General features: G+C 60.1%; 1 protein-coding gene across 6 annotated transcripts in view; it reads left to right on the forward strand.

The window, feature by feature from the left end:
• The window catches only part of ARHGEF2 (Rho/Rac guanine nucleotide exchange factor 2), a 30,337-nt gene that overhangs the window by 11,465 nt on the left and 5,478 nt on the right, over nt 1–13,394 (forward strand). For 2 of the 6 annotated variants that reach the window (XM_059490264.1, XM_059490265.1), the window contains exons 8-17: nt 5,523–5,667; nt 8,010–8,077; nt 8,208–8,271; nt 8,645–8,774; nt 9,396–9,505; nt 9,586–9,732; nt 10,491–10,741; nt 10,894–11,019; nt 11,650–11,767; nt 12,456–12,713. In XM_059490264.1, coding sequence (XP_059346247.1) covers nt 5,523–5,667; nt 8,010–8,077; nt 8,208–8,271; nt 8,645–8,774; nt 9,396–9,505; nt 9,586–9,732; nt 10,491–10,741; nt 10,894–11,019; nt 11,650–11,767; nt 12,456–12,713 — 1,417 coding nt within the window. Of the gene's footprint in view, nt 1–578; nt 684–2,599; nt 2,916–5,522; nt 5,668–8,009; nt 8,078–8,207; nt 8,272–8,644; nt 8,775–9,395; nt 9,506–9,585; nt 9,733–10,490; nt 10,742–10,893; nt 11,020–11,649; nt 11,768–12,455; nt 12,714–13,394 lie in introns of those variants that run through there. The other 4 variants (XM_059490268.1, XM_059490270.1, XM_059490269.1 and 1 more) reach the window with 4 other exon arrangements.

Consider the following 13,394-nt stretch of genomic DNA (forward strand, 5'->3'; position numbering starts at 1 on the left):
GGTTGCTTGAGCACAGATCCCTTGGGATGCAGGAATTCAGATCCCTTGGGATGTTTGGTTACAAATCCCTTGGGATGTTTGATTCAGATCCTCCAGGATGTTTGATTCCAAATCCCTTGGGATTTCAGATTCAGATCCCTGGGGATGTTGGATTCAGATCCCTGGGGATGTTGGATTCTGACCCCTCGGGATTTCGGATTCAGATCCCTGGGGATGCTGGATTCTGACCCCTCGGGATTTCGGATTCAGATCCCTGGGGATGTTGGATTCTGACCCCCGGGACGTTGCGGTTCCGTGCCCAGAGCTGGGCTGAGTCCCGGCTCCGTTCCCTCGGGAGCCGGTCCCGGCGGGGGGCGCGGTGCCGGTGCCGGTGCCGGCGGAGGATGCGGATCCCGAGGGGAGGCTCCGGGGCGCCGATCCCGGCCGGATCCCGGGAATCCCGGCTGGATCCCGGCCGGATCCCGGGGACCCCGCTCGAACAAAGGCCCCGCGGGCAGCACGAGGCCGGGGGGCGGCGCCACCCGCCCCCGGGAGGGCGGGACCGGCGGGGACCGGGCAGGGACCGGGAGCACCGGGAGGGGACCGGGAAGGAGCCGGGATCGCACCGGGAGGGGGCCGGCAGCGCTCCCTGGATTATGTCCCGTATCGAGTCGCTGTCGCGAGTCAGGAGCGATCGCGCCAAGGTGGGTCCCGGCAGCGCAGCCCCCCCCGAGCGGGGTCACCCCACTTTTCCACCCCATTTTAGGGTGGGGGGCTCTTCCCTCCCTGCTCCTGTTTGTGGGGGGAAGGGAGGGAGGGGTCGCTTCATTCTTCACCCAAACCTGGGGGGCTCTGCCATGTCCCAGGCGGCCGCGGGGATTTTTTGGGGTGATCTTGGGTTTTTTGGGGTGATTTGGGGTTTTTGGGGCGATGCTCGGGGCGTGTGTGGGGGGGTCCACACTTCGGGGGTCCCTATGGAAAAGGGGAGGGGGGGTGAGGACCCCCCCAGCTGCTCCCCATTGTGCATCGGGGGGTGCTGCCTGCTACAGGGACCCCCCCACCCCGCAGCTTCGGGGACCCCCACGTGTCCCCCTCTCCTCCCCAAACTTCTCCGCCGCCCCAAACTCGGCCCCGACTCTTCCTCATCCTCCTTTCCGCCCGAGCCCCGGGTGACGCGGGGATGAGGATGAGGATGAGGAAGAGGAAGTCGCCTTCCCCTCCTGCCGGGCGGGGGGCGGGAGAGCAATTTTCAGGACCCGCACCCCAATTTCTTGTTTTCCATGGAAACAAAGCCCGGCTTGGAGGGGGTTCGGGATGGGGAAACTGAGGCACGGCAGCACGGCCGCCGCTCCGACCCCCGTGACCGGGGGGGTGCGGGGGGGACCGGGCATGTGGCAATGCCGGCGTGGCGAAACCGGCCGGGGGGGGGCCCAAAGGGCTTTGTGTGCCCGGACCGGGCATTTTTGGGGGGGTTCGATGCTCTGTGCCCCCCCCACACACCTCAATTTACCCCAAAATTTGGATTTTTTGGTGACCCCCCCCCCTCCCTGAGCGCTGTTGGATGCTCTGAGTTGGTCGGGCAGCAAGGGGGGAGGGGGGAATTTGGGGGTGCCCCCACCCAGGAAAGGGTTTTGGGGGGGTTTTAGGGTGGTTTTGTGGAAGAGGGAAGTGGTTGTTGGTCCCTGTTGTTTGTTTGGTTTTTTTTCATTATTTTTTGGGGTTTTTTCGGTTTAAAAAGTTTCGTCCGAGACGTTTTGGCCACACCCAGAGCCGGGGGAATCGGGGGTGCCCCCCCCGGGGACAAAACGACCCCAAAAAGCAGCGGGACCCCCCCAGTCCCGACTGGGAGGGGAAATCTGGGGACCCCCCCGCGGTTTTTTGGGGATCCCCACCTGCATTTTGGGGGGGTCCTATCAGCGACCCCCCAAAACAGCTCAGGGGGTCCCAGATCTCCCGTAAATCCGGGGGTGTCCAATGTGGAGGGGGAAAATGTGGGGGTTCAGGGGGTCTGGGGGGGTCACCCGGTGGTTTATTTGGGGAGGGGGATCTGCTGAGATCCCCCCGCGTTTCCCATCCCGGACCCAGCGGGGTCTTTGTTGCCTCGGCCGTGGCTTTGTTCGGCGCGGGGGCTGTCCCCAAAACGGGGGGAATGTCCCCAAAAACGGGGGGAATATCCCCAAAACGGGGGGAATGTCCCCAAAAACGGGGGGAATATCCCCAAAACGGGGGGAATGTCCCCAAAACGGGGAGAATGTCCCCAAAACCGGGGGGAATGTCCCCAAAACCGGGGGGGCTGTCCCCAAAACCGGGGGGAATGTCCCCAAAACCGGGGGGGCTGTCCCCAAAACCGGGGGGGGTGTCCCCAAAAACGGGGGGAATGTCCCCAAAAACGGGGGGGCTGTCCCCAAAACGGGGGGAATGTCCCCAAAAACGGGGAGAATGTCCCCAAAACCGGGGGGGCTGTCCCCAAAACGGGGGGAATGTCCCCAAAAACGGGGGGAATGTCCCCAAAACGGGGGGGGGGTGTCCCCAAAAACGGGGGGAATGTCCCCAAAAACGGGGGGGGGGGGGTGTCCCCAAAAAAAGGGGAGGAGACCGTCCTCAAAAATGAGGAAATTACCCCCAAAAAGGAGAAGCTCGACCTTCTCTGTTTTGGGGTTCGTCGCTGTCAAATCCCGCTGGGTTTCGGGGCGCGGGCTCCCCCATTTCAGCCCCCCATCCGAGCCGGTTTTAGGGGGGGCTCTGCGAGCGCCCCAAAGCTCCCCCCGAGCTCGGCGCGGAGTTTTTGGGGCCGGAACAGGAACCCGAAAAGCCCCGGCTCTATTTAGAGCACCGAAACTTCCTCCGCCCCCAGCTCGGGGGGGGTTCGGGAGCGCGGGGACCCCAAAATTCCCCGCTCGGAGCAGCCGCGTGTCCCCGCAGCGCGGTTCGTGCAGGTTTTGGGGTTCGGGGGGGGCTTTTTTGTTTTTTTTTTTTATTTTTTTGGGGTGCAACCTCTTCCCCTTCCCACCCCCGGGGTTTTTAGGAGGGTGGTCCGAGACCCCCCCAAATTTACAGAAGGGGGGACGCGGGATCTCTGTATCCTCCCAGGGTGGTTTTGGGGTTTTTTTGGGTTGTGATCCCCAATTTTTCCGGAGGGTTTCGGGTTCGGGGGGGGTCCCGGGGCGGGCAGGAAGCGGCGGCGGCGGCTCCCGCCTTTGTCTGGCGCGGTTCGGTTTCCTTCTCTGGCCGGGGGGGCCCGAAATGGGGAGGAAAACACGGAAATGGGTGAGGAGAAAAGCGGGCAAACAGGGGAGAAAAGTCGGGGGGGAAAAAGAAGAAAAACGGTAAAAAAAAAAAAATAAATAGAGAGGTAAAAAAGTGGCGGGGAAATAGAGGAGAAAAAAGGAAAACAAGATTTTAAAAAAAGGGGAAATTAACAGGGGGAAAGATGGTGAAATCAGTTAGAAAGAAAAATGCTGTAAAAAGGGGGATATAGAGATAAAAAAGGGAAAAAACGGTAAAAAAGGGGGAAGGTAGGGGAAAGGAATGATAAAAAAAGGAAAGAAAATCGGGGTGGAAAAGGAAAGAAAAGCAGAAAGATAAAGGAAAGAAAGTGAAGGGAAGGAAAGGAAAAAAAAGGGGGGAAAAGGTGAAAAGAATAAAGGGAAAGGAAAGGAAAAAAGCAAAAAAAAAAAAAAAAAGGAAGGAAAAGAAAGGCAAGCAAATAAAGGGAAGAGGAAAAAAAATATAAAGAAAAAAAGAAAGAACAAAAAGAGGGAGGAAAAGCAAAGCAAAGCAAACAAAACCGGCGGAGCAGAGGCAGAAATCAAAGGCAGACAAACAAGCGGGCGGGAACAATCGCGCTCGGGGCGGATGTCGCGGCCGGAGCCTCGGGGGGGGGTCCGGGATGTGCTGCTGCTCCTGCGCCCCGTTCCCGGCCGAGGGGGAGCCCGAGGGACCCCGCAGGGTGAGACCCCCCCGAGACCCCCGCCCGGGCTGGGGGACACGGGGGGACGCGGGGGGTCCCGGCTGTGGGGTCTCCTTGGGGGTCACTGCTGAGCTGAGGCGTCCCGGAGGTGCCCGTGGGGTCCCAGAGGTGCCCGTGGGGTCCCACTTTTGATCCGAGGGGTCCCAAAGGTCCCTGTGGGGTCCCTGTCCTGTCCCATGGGGTCCCAGAGGTGCCCGTGGGGTCCCTGTCCTAATCCAAGGGGTTCTAAAGGTGCCCGTGGGGTCCCAAAGGTGCCTGAGGGGTCTCAGAGGTGCCTGAGGGGGTCTCTGTCCCAATCCGAGGGGTCCCAAAGATGCCCATGGGGTCCCTCTCCTGCCCCGTGGGGTCCCACAGCTGATCTGAGGGGTCCCAAAGGTCCTTGTGGGGTCCCACTCCTAATCCAAGAGGTTCCAAAGGTGCCCGAGGGGTCCCTGTCCTGTCCCGTGGGGTCCCAAAGGTGCCCGTGGGGTCCCCTGTTCTAATCCGAGGGGTCCCAGAGGTGCCCAAGGGGTCCCAAAGATGCCCATGGGGTCCCTCTCCTGATTCCTGGGGTCCCAAAGGTGCCCATGGGGTCCCAAAGGTGCCCATGGGGTCCCTCTCCTGATTCCTGGGGTCCCAAAGGTGCCCATGGGGTCCCAAAGGTGCCCATGGGGTCCCTCTCCTGTCCATGGGGTCCCTGTCCCAGTCCAAGGGGTCCCAAAGGTGACAATGGCGTCCCAAAGGTGCCCGTGGGGTCCCAAAGGTGCCCGTGGGGTCCCTCTCCTGCCCGTGGGGTCCCCCCTGTTCTCCCTCCCTCCAGCCCCCCCCGGGGGTCCCTCAGCCCCCTCCCCACCCTCAGATTGGGGGTCAGCAGCAGGGACAGAGCCCGGGACCCCCATTGGGGATCGGGGAGCAGCACCGGGGGGGTCCTGAGGCGCTTTTGGGGGGCTGCTGGTTGGCACCCGCCGGTGCCAGGCACGGCCGGGGCCGCGGGGGTGCCAAGGGGGGGGCACAAAGGCCTCTCTGTGCCCGTGGGGGGGGGGCACGGGGGGGGGTCCGAGGCTGTAAAAAGGGGGGGTGTGGGGGGGGGGGGTGGCACCGACTCGCTCCCCTTTTCCATACGGGAAAAAACCCCAAACCCCAAAACCACCCCGGTGGGGGGGGAGGGGGGGGGTTCTGCTGCTTCCCCACTTTTTTTTTGGGGGGGCGGGGGGGGTGGGGAAGCAAGGGGGTGACGGGCTATAAATAGATAGCGGGGGGCGCCACAGGGGCAGCGTCACCCCCGGCTGCGCCCCCGCAGCCCGTCCCCATTGGGGCTGGCACCGGGGGGGGGGGGGGTGGGGGGGTGGCACCGGCAGAGCCTCCGGTTACCGTGGAAACGGCGAAACCGGCGATGCAGGGGAGCGGCGGCGAGCGCCGGCAGCGGGCCGGGCTCTCCCCGTGCTCCGGCGAAGCCCCGGGCGGCACCGGGGAGCGGCGGCCGCCCGCGGCCATGAGCCGTGCGCCCCGGGCACCGGCACCGGCACCGGCACCGGGAGGGCGGCCCCGGTGCCGCAGCCCCGTCAGGCGCCCGGTGCCGCTGTCACAGGGCAAGGACAAGGAGAGGATGAAGGAGGGCAAGGAGAAGGACGCGCGTTACACCAACGGGCACCTCTTCACCACCATCTCCGTGTCGGGCATGACCATGTGCTTCGCCTGCAACAAGAGCATCACCGCCAAGGAAGCGCTGGTGTGCCCCAGTGAGTGCCCGGGGCCACGGCAGGGAGGGCGCAGGGGAGGGAAATGCCAGCTGGAGGTGCCCAAAACGGGATGCCAGGGGGGAAATGCCAGCTGGAGGTGCCCAAAAGTGGATGCCAGGGGGGAAATGCCAGCTGGAGGTGCCCAAAAGGGGCTGCCAGGGGGGAAATGCCAGCTGGAGGGGCCCAAAAGGTGTTGCCAGGGGGGTCTGCCAAGGGAGATTTGCAGGAGGGGATGTGGCAGGGGAGGGTTGGCATGGTGGCATGGCTGGGGTGGCTTTGGCAGGGTGGCATTGCTGGGGTGGCATTGCCGGGGTGGATTTGCCGGGGTGGATTTGCTGGGGTGGATTTGCTGGGGTGGATTTGGTGGGGTGGCATCCCCGGGGTGGCATTGCTGCAGTGGCATTGCCAGGGTGGATTTGATGGGGTGGCTTTGCCAGGGCAAAATCATCACAGTGGCTTTGCCAGGGCAGAATTTCTGGGGTGGCATTGCCACGGTGGCTTTGCCAGGGTGAATTTGGTGGGGTGGCTTTGCCAGGCTGGCATTGCCGGGGTGGCTTTTCCAGGGCAGAATCGCTGGGGTGGCATTGCCACAGTGGCTTTGCTGCAATGGCTTTTTCTGGGTGGCATTGCCAGGGTGGCATTGCCATGGTGGCTTTGCCAGGGTGGATTTGCCAGGGTTGATCTGATGGGGTGGCTTTGCCAGGTTGGCTTTTTCCAGGGCAGAATTGCCAGGGTGGCACCACTGCAGTGGCATTGCCAGGGTGGCTTTTTCCAGGGCAGAATTGCCACGGTGGCTTTACTGCAGTGGCATTGCCAGGGTGGCATTTCCAGAGTGGAGTTGCCAGGGTGGCATTGCTGGGGTGGCTTTACTGCAGTGGCTTTGCCAGGGTGGCATTGCCGGGTTGGCATTTCCAGAGTGGCATTGCCGGGGTAGCTTTGCCGCAGTGGATTTTTTGGGACGGCACTTCTGGGGTATCTTTTCCATCACAGCTTTGCCAGGGTGGCATTGCCAGGGCAGAATTACCAGGGTGGCTTTGCCAGGGTGGATTTGGTGGGGTGGCTTTTGCAGCTTGGCTTTGCCAGGGCAGAAATGCCAGGGTGGCTTTGCCAGGATGAAATTTCCGGGGTGGCTTTGCTGCGGTGGCTTTGCCAGGGTGGAATTGCTGGAATGGATTTGCCAGGGTGGAATTGCTGGAATGGATTTGCCAGGATGGATTTGCTGGGGTGGCTTTCTTGTGGTGGCTTTGCCAGGGTGGCATTTCTGTGCTGGCATGCCCAGGGTGGCATTGCCGCAGTGTGGAGTTGCCAGGGTGGCTTTTCCTGGGGTGGCTTTGCCGCAGTGGTTTTTTTTTTCTCAGGAGGCTTTTTTTGGGATGACTTTTTTTGGGGTGGCTTTGCTGGGGCGGAATTGCTGGGGTGGCTTTGCCAGATTGGATTTGCCGCAGTGCCTTGGCCAGGGCGGCTTTTTTGGGATGATTTCATTTGGGGTGGCTTTGGCAGCATGGCTTTTTTGGGGTGGCTTTGCCAGGTTGACCGTGCCATGGTGGCATTTTTTGGGGTGGCTTTTTTGGGGTGGCTTTGCCAGGTTGACTGTGCTGTGGTGGCATTTTTTGGGGTGGCTTTGCCAGGATGACTCTGCCGTGGTGGCATTTTTGGGGTGACATTTTTGGGGTGGCTTTGCCAGGATGACTCTGCCGTGGTGGCATTTTTGGGGTGACATTTTTGAAGTGGCTTTGCCAGGATGACTTTTTTGGGGTGGCTTTTTTGATGTGGCCTCACCAGGACGACCGTGCCAAGGTGGCTTTATTGGGATGGCTTTTTGAGGGTGGCCTCGCCAGGATGGTTTGTGCCATGGTGGATTTTTTGGGGTGGCTTTTTTGAGGTGTCCTCACCAGGACGACTGTGCCATGGTGGCTTTTTTTGCTGTGGCCTCACCAGGATACCTGTGTCAAGGTGGCTTTTTTGGGATATCGTTTTTGGGGTGGCCTTGCCATGGTGGCTTTTCCAAGATGCCATTTCTGGGGTGGCTTTGCCGCACGGGCACCGCAGTGCCCGTTCCCAGAGCCCCATTCCCGCCCGGTTTGCTGCCTGGAGCAGGAGATGCTTTCTCCATTTCTCCACCCTGGCACATCCCAGCTCCCTGGCGCTGGTGGCCCCGCTCTGGCGCGGTGCCCTCAGGCTGGGGCAGCTGCTGCTCCGTGGCAGCTGCAGCTCCGTGTGCTCCTCACCCACCCTCATTCCCACCACATCTGCTGCCGTCGCTCTGCCCTGCCAGCAGCCGGGGGAGGAGGGGTGGCAGGAGTGTCCCCGTGGCCCTTTTGTCACCTCTCGGTGTCCCCCAGCCTGCAACGTCACCATCCACAACCGCTGCAAGGACACGCTGCCCAACTGCACCAAGGTGAAGCAGAAGGTGAGCGCGGCGCCACCGGGGCGCGGGGGAGCCGTGGGGAGGAGGGGACACGGGGGAGGTGGCACTGGGGACACGCGAGGACAGTGACGAGGACAGTGACGAGGACAGTGACGCTTCCACTCCCCCGCAGCAGCAGAAGGCGGCGCTGCTGAAGAACAGCTCAGCACTGCAGTCGGTGTCCCTGCGCAACAAGAGTGAGTGGGGGGAGCTTTCCTTTCCTTTCCTTTCCTTTCCTTTCCTTTCCTTTCCTTTCCTTTCCTTTCCTTTCCTTTCCTTTCCTTTCCTTTCCTTTCCTTTCCTTTCCTTTCCTTTCCTTTTCCTTTTTCCTTTTTCCTTTTTCCTTTTTCCTTTTTCCTTTTTCCTTTTTCCTTTTTCCTTTTTCCTTTTTTCCTTTTTCCTTTTTCCTTTTTCCTTTTTCCTTTTTCCTTTTTCCTTTTTCCTTTTTCCTTTTTCCTTTCCTTTTCCCCCTTTCCTTTTTTCCCCCTTTTTCCCTTTTCCCTCCCCTGCCCCGTGTCCCTGCCCATCTCGGGGGGTGACAGGGGTGTCCCAGCACTGTCCCCTCCCCAGATGCCATCCGGGAGCGCCCCAACTCTGCCATCTACCCCTCGGAGAGTTTCCGCCAGACGCTGCTGGGGCCGCGCCGCGGCCGCCCCTCGCTGTCCCTGTCCAAGAGCGTCTCCACCACCAACATCTCGGGGTAAGGACGGGTGACAGGGAGGGTCTGGGGGTGTCCCCAGTGTCCCCAACATGTCCCACCCCCTCTCCAGGACGTTCAACAATGACTTTTTTTGGGGGGGCGGAATTGCTGGGGTGGCTCTGCCAGATTGGATTTGCCGCAGCGGCTTTGCCATGGTGGCTTTTATGGGATGTATTTTTGGGGTGGCCTTGCCAGGACGACTGTGCCACGGTGGCTTTCTGGGACGGCTTTTTTGGGGTGGCATTTTTGGGACAGCCTTACCATAGTGACTGTGCCATGGTGGCTTTTTTGGGGTGGCTTTTTTGGGATGGCCTTGCCAGGACAACTCTGCCATGGTGGCTTTTTGGGACAGCTTTTTTGGGGTGGCCTTGCCAGGATAACTCTGCCATGGTGGCTTTTTGGGACAGCTTTTTTAGGGTGGCCTTGCCAGGATGACTGTGCCATGGTGGATTTTTTGGGATGGGATGGCTTTTTTGGGATGACTTTTTGGGGTGGCCTTAGCAGGGTGACTGTGCCATCGTGGCTTTTTTGGGGTGGCTTTTTTAGGATGGGTTTTTGGGGTGGCTTTTTTGGGGTGGCTTTTCCCCGTCATGTCCCCATCATGTCCCACCCCCTCTCCAGGAATTTCAACGATGACTCTCCCCTGGGCATCCGGCGGATCCTGTCCCAGTCCACGGATTCCCTCAACATGCGCAACCGGACGCTCTCGGTGGAGTCGTTGATCGACGAAGGTGGGGACAGCGCTGGGGACAACGTGAGGGCACAGGGGAGGGACACGGGGGCTCCATGTCCCCCCTGATGTCACCTGCAGGCCCTGACGTCATCCTGAGCCAGCTGCTGAGCGATCTGGAGGCGGATGGGAAGGAGTTTGAGGCGGATTCCTGGAGCCTGGCGGTGGATAACAGCTTCCTGCAGCAGCACCGCATGGACGTCATGAAGCGGCAGGACGTCATCTACGGTGAGGGGACAGAGGGACGGGGACACGGGGACAGGGGTGGGACACAGGCGTGGGGAATGTGAGGACGGGAAAGGGATACAGGGGTGGGGATGCAGAGAGAGGGGGACACGGGGACCAGGGACAAAGGAAGAGGTTGGAGGAGCAGGAATGGGGACAAAGGGACAGGACAGAGGGTGAAGGGACAAAGGGGCAGGACAGAGGGTATGGGGACAGGGACAGCACCCTGGGGACAGGGAGGCGGGAATGGGGACACAGGGCTAGGCTGGGTGGCTGTCCCTGGGGTCCTGCTCCCTCTGTGCTGCTGTTGGGGTGCTGTCCCTGTCCCTGGGGTGCTGTCCTTGTCCCCAGGGGTGGATCCTTGTCCCCAGGGCTGTGTTCCTGTCCCCGGGGGTGTGTCCCTGTCCCCAAGGGTTCTGTCCCTGTACCCGAGGGTTCTGTCCCTGTGGTGTGTCCCTGTCCCCATGGTGTGTCCCTGTCCCTGTGGCATGTCCCCAGGGGGTAGTCCCTGTCCCCAAGGGTTCTGTCCCTGTCCCCAAGGGTTCTGTCCCCATGGTGTGTCCCTGTCCCAGTGGTGTGTCCCTGTGTTCCTGTCCCCGTGGTGTGTCCCTGTCCCTGGGGCTGTGTCCCTATCCTCATGGGTTCTGTCCCTGTCCTGGGGCTGTGTCCCTGTCCCCATGGCTGTGTCCCTGTCCCCGGGGCTGTGTCCCTGTCCCCGTGGTGTGTCCCTGTGCCCTGGTGACCCCGCCGTGCCCCCGCAGAGCTGATGCAGACGGAGCTGCACCACGTGCGGACGCTGAAGATCATGGGCGCCCTGTTCCGCAGGGCCATGCTGGAGGAGCTGCAGCTGGACCCCGGCACCGTCCAGCGCATCTTCCCCTGCCTGGACGAGCTCAGCCACATCCACGAGCGCTTCCTGGCCCAGCTCCTGGAGCGGCGCCGGGAGTCGCTGGCCCAGGACAGCAACAAGAACTTCGTCATCGACCGCCTCGGTGACATCCTCGTCACCCAGGTGGGCAGAAAATGGGGGTTTGGGGGGTGGGATGCAGGGAGATGAGGGTTTGGGGCGCTGGGAGGCGGTGAACGGGTTAGCGGGGTGCTTTGGGGTGGGGATGGTGGAGGGGACGCTCTCATTGATGTCCCCTCGTTGTTCCCGCTGCCAAGTTCTCGGGCCCCAGCGCGGAGCAGCTGCGCAAAGCCTACGCCGAGTTCTGCAGCAAGCACACCAAGGCGCTCAAGGAGTACAAGGACCTGCTGGCCCGGGACAAACGCTTCCAGCAGTTCATCAGGGTGGGCTCCCTGGGGACGCCCGGGCTGGGGAGTGGGGTCTGCATCTTCTGGGGGACCCCTGGGATGGGGAGCAGGGTCTGCATCTCCCCAGGATTGGAGCTGGGGTCTCCATCCTCTGTGTGGCCCCTGGGCTGGGGAGCAGGGTCTCCATCCTCTGGGGAACCCCCGGGATGGGGATCAGGGTCTGCATCCCCCCAGGATAGGGTTTGGGGTATCCGTCCTCTGAGGGACCCCCGGCCTGGGGAGCAGGGTCTGCATCCCCCTGGGATGGGAGTTGGGGTCTCCATCCTCTGGGGGACTCCCGGGATGGGGTTTGGGGTGTCCATCCTCTGGAGAACCTCTGGGATGGGGATAGGGGTTTTCATCCTCTGGGAGACCCTTGGGCTGGAGTTTGGGGTCTCCATCCTCTGGAGGACCCCTGGGGTGGGGATTGGGGTCTCCATCCCCCAGCACCTTCCAGTGGAAAACCCTTCTCCCATCTCCTTGCCTCAGTTTCCCCGACTCGTGTCCTTCCCTCCCTGAGCTCCGGGGGTCCCTGCTTTGTGGGGATGGGGGGTCCCTGCTGGTGGGGGTCTTTGCTGATGGGGGGTCTCTGCTTTCGGGGCTCCCTGCTGACGCTGTGCCCCCCAGCGGGTGACGCGCTCCCCTCTCCTGCGCCGCCACGGCGTCCCCGAGTGCATCCTGCTGGTGACGCAGCGCATCACCAAGTACCCGGTGCTCATCGAGCGCATCCTCAAGAATTCCAAAGGTACCTGGGAGGGGCTGGGACCCACCTGGGGCTGGAATTCCATGATGTCAGGAGACCCAGGACACCCTACTGGCTGTCCTGAGCAGCCAAGACCCCTACCAGGGGTCTCAGAGAGCCTGGCACAGAGCCCAGAATGCCCCTGTGGGTTTGATTATGACCCGTGGAGCAAATTACCAACCTTGCATGAAGATCTGCAAGCCACAACTGTTTAAGTAGAATATTAGTGAAGTTATCACAGGGTGGAAAAGTAGATTTTGGGGTTTTTCGTATGGGGGTTCAAAAGGCAAGATGGAGGGAACTGGGTGTGTCCAGCCTTTCTCCTTCTTCTTCTTCTTGGCCTCCACCTTCTGCTGTGATGGTGGCACTTACAGATTGGTCTGGAGTAGAAGCTCACTGTCTAACATAGGAGATAGGTGTTGGGAAGTAATTGTAAATATTGTAGTTTTTAGTATAAAGACATAACACCACCCTGGGGACAGGCAGAGCGCCTGGGCTGTCTTGCTGAGCTGACCTCAGCAGGGCAGGAGAAAATTTTTTATAGATAAGATGAAATAAACAACCTTGAGACCGAGAAATGAAGACCCCCGACTCCTTTTTCAAGCACCAAGCTGGGGAAAGAGACTTTGGAACTTTTCTTGGGGTCGCTCTGACCAGCGAGAGATCCCGGCATCACCTTCCCTTCTCGCAGACAACGAGGGCGACTGCGCGGACCTGTCGCGGGCGCTGCGCCTGGTGAAGGAGCTGCTGTCGGCCGTGGACGAGGAGGTGCACGCCTGGGAGCTCCGCGGGCGCCTCTGGGACGTGTTCCGGCGCGTGGATCCCCGCGCCAAGGTGCCGCTGTGCTGGGACAGTCGGCCCGGCGCCTTCGGCAGGGACGAGCTGCTCCGCAGGAAGCTGGTGCACAGCGGGGGCATGCTCTGGAAAACGGCGGCCGGGCGCTTCAAAGGTGGGAGATTTGGGGGGAAAATGGGAATGGGGGTGCGCGTGGAGGAGGGTGATGGCGGAGCCGCTCTCGCCGTGGCTGAATTTGGGGTCAGCCCTGGGATTTGCGGGGCTTCAGCAGGGTGAACCCTCCCACTCACCCCAACTCTTCCCTGTGGAATTTTTCCTCACTCGGGGCCACCAAATGTGGCAATGTTCCTCACTCGGGGTCACTGATTGTGGTGTTCAGAGGGGTCCCAGGACGAAGGAAGGGATGAGAATCTTGGCTCCGTGTTTCAGAACCCTATTCTTATAGTATAGCTTTAATATATCCTTTTGTTTTAATATAACATATATTATATTAAAACATATTGTTATATATTATATTAAACAAAATCTATTATATTATATATTATATTAAAACATTATATTAAAACATTATATTAAAACATTATATTAAAACATTATATTATATTATATTATATTATATTATATTATATTATATCTCAAAAGGATATATTAAAACGATACTAAAAGAGCAGAAAAAAGAATTTAATCAGAAAGGAATAGAAAGGAATGGAATTATGATAAAATCTTGTGACTCTCAGAGAGTCTGACACAGCTGGACTGTGATTAACCATTAATTAGAAACAACCACATGAGACCAATCAAAGATGCACCTGTTGCATCCCACAGCAGCAGATAA

This window comes from Ammospiza nelsoni, chromosome 28 (assembly GCF_027579445.1).
Source record: "Ammospiza nelsoni isolate bAmmNel1 chromosome 28, bAmmNel1.pri, whole genome shotgun sequence".
Classification (NCBI taxonomy): Eukaryota; Metazoa; Chordata; class Aves; order Passeriformes; family Passerellidae; genus Ammospiza; species Ammospiza nelsoni.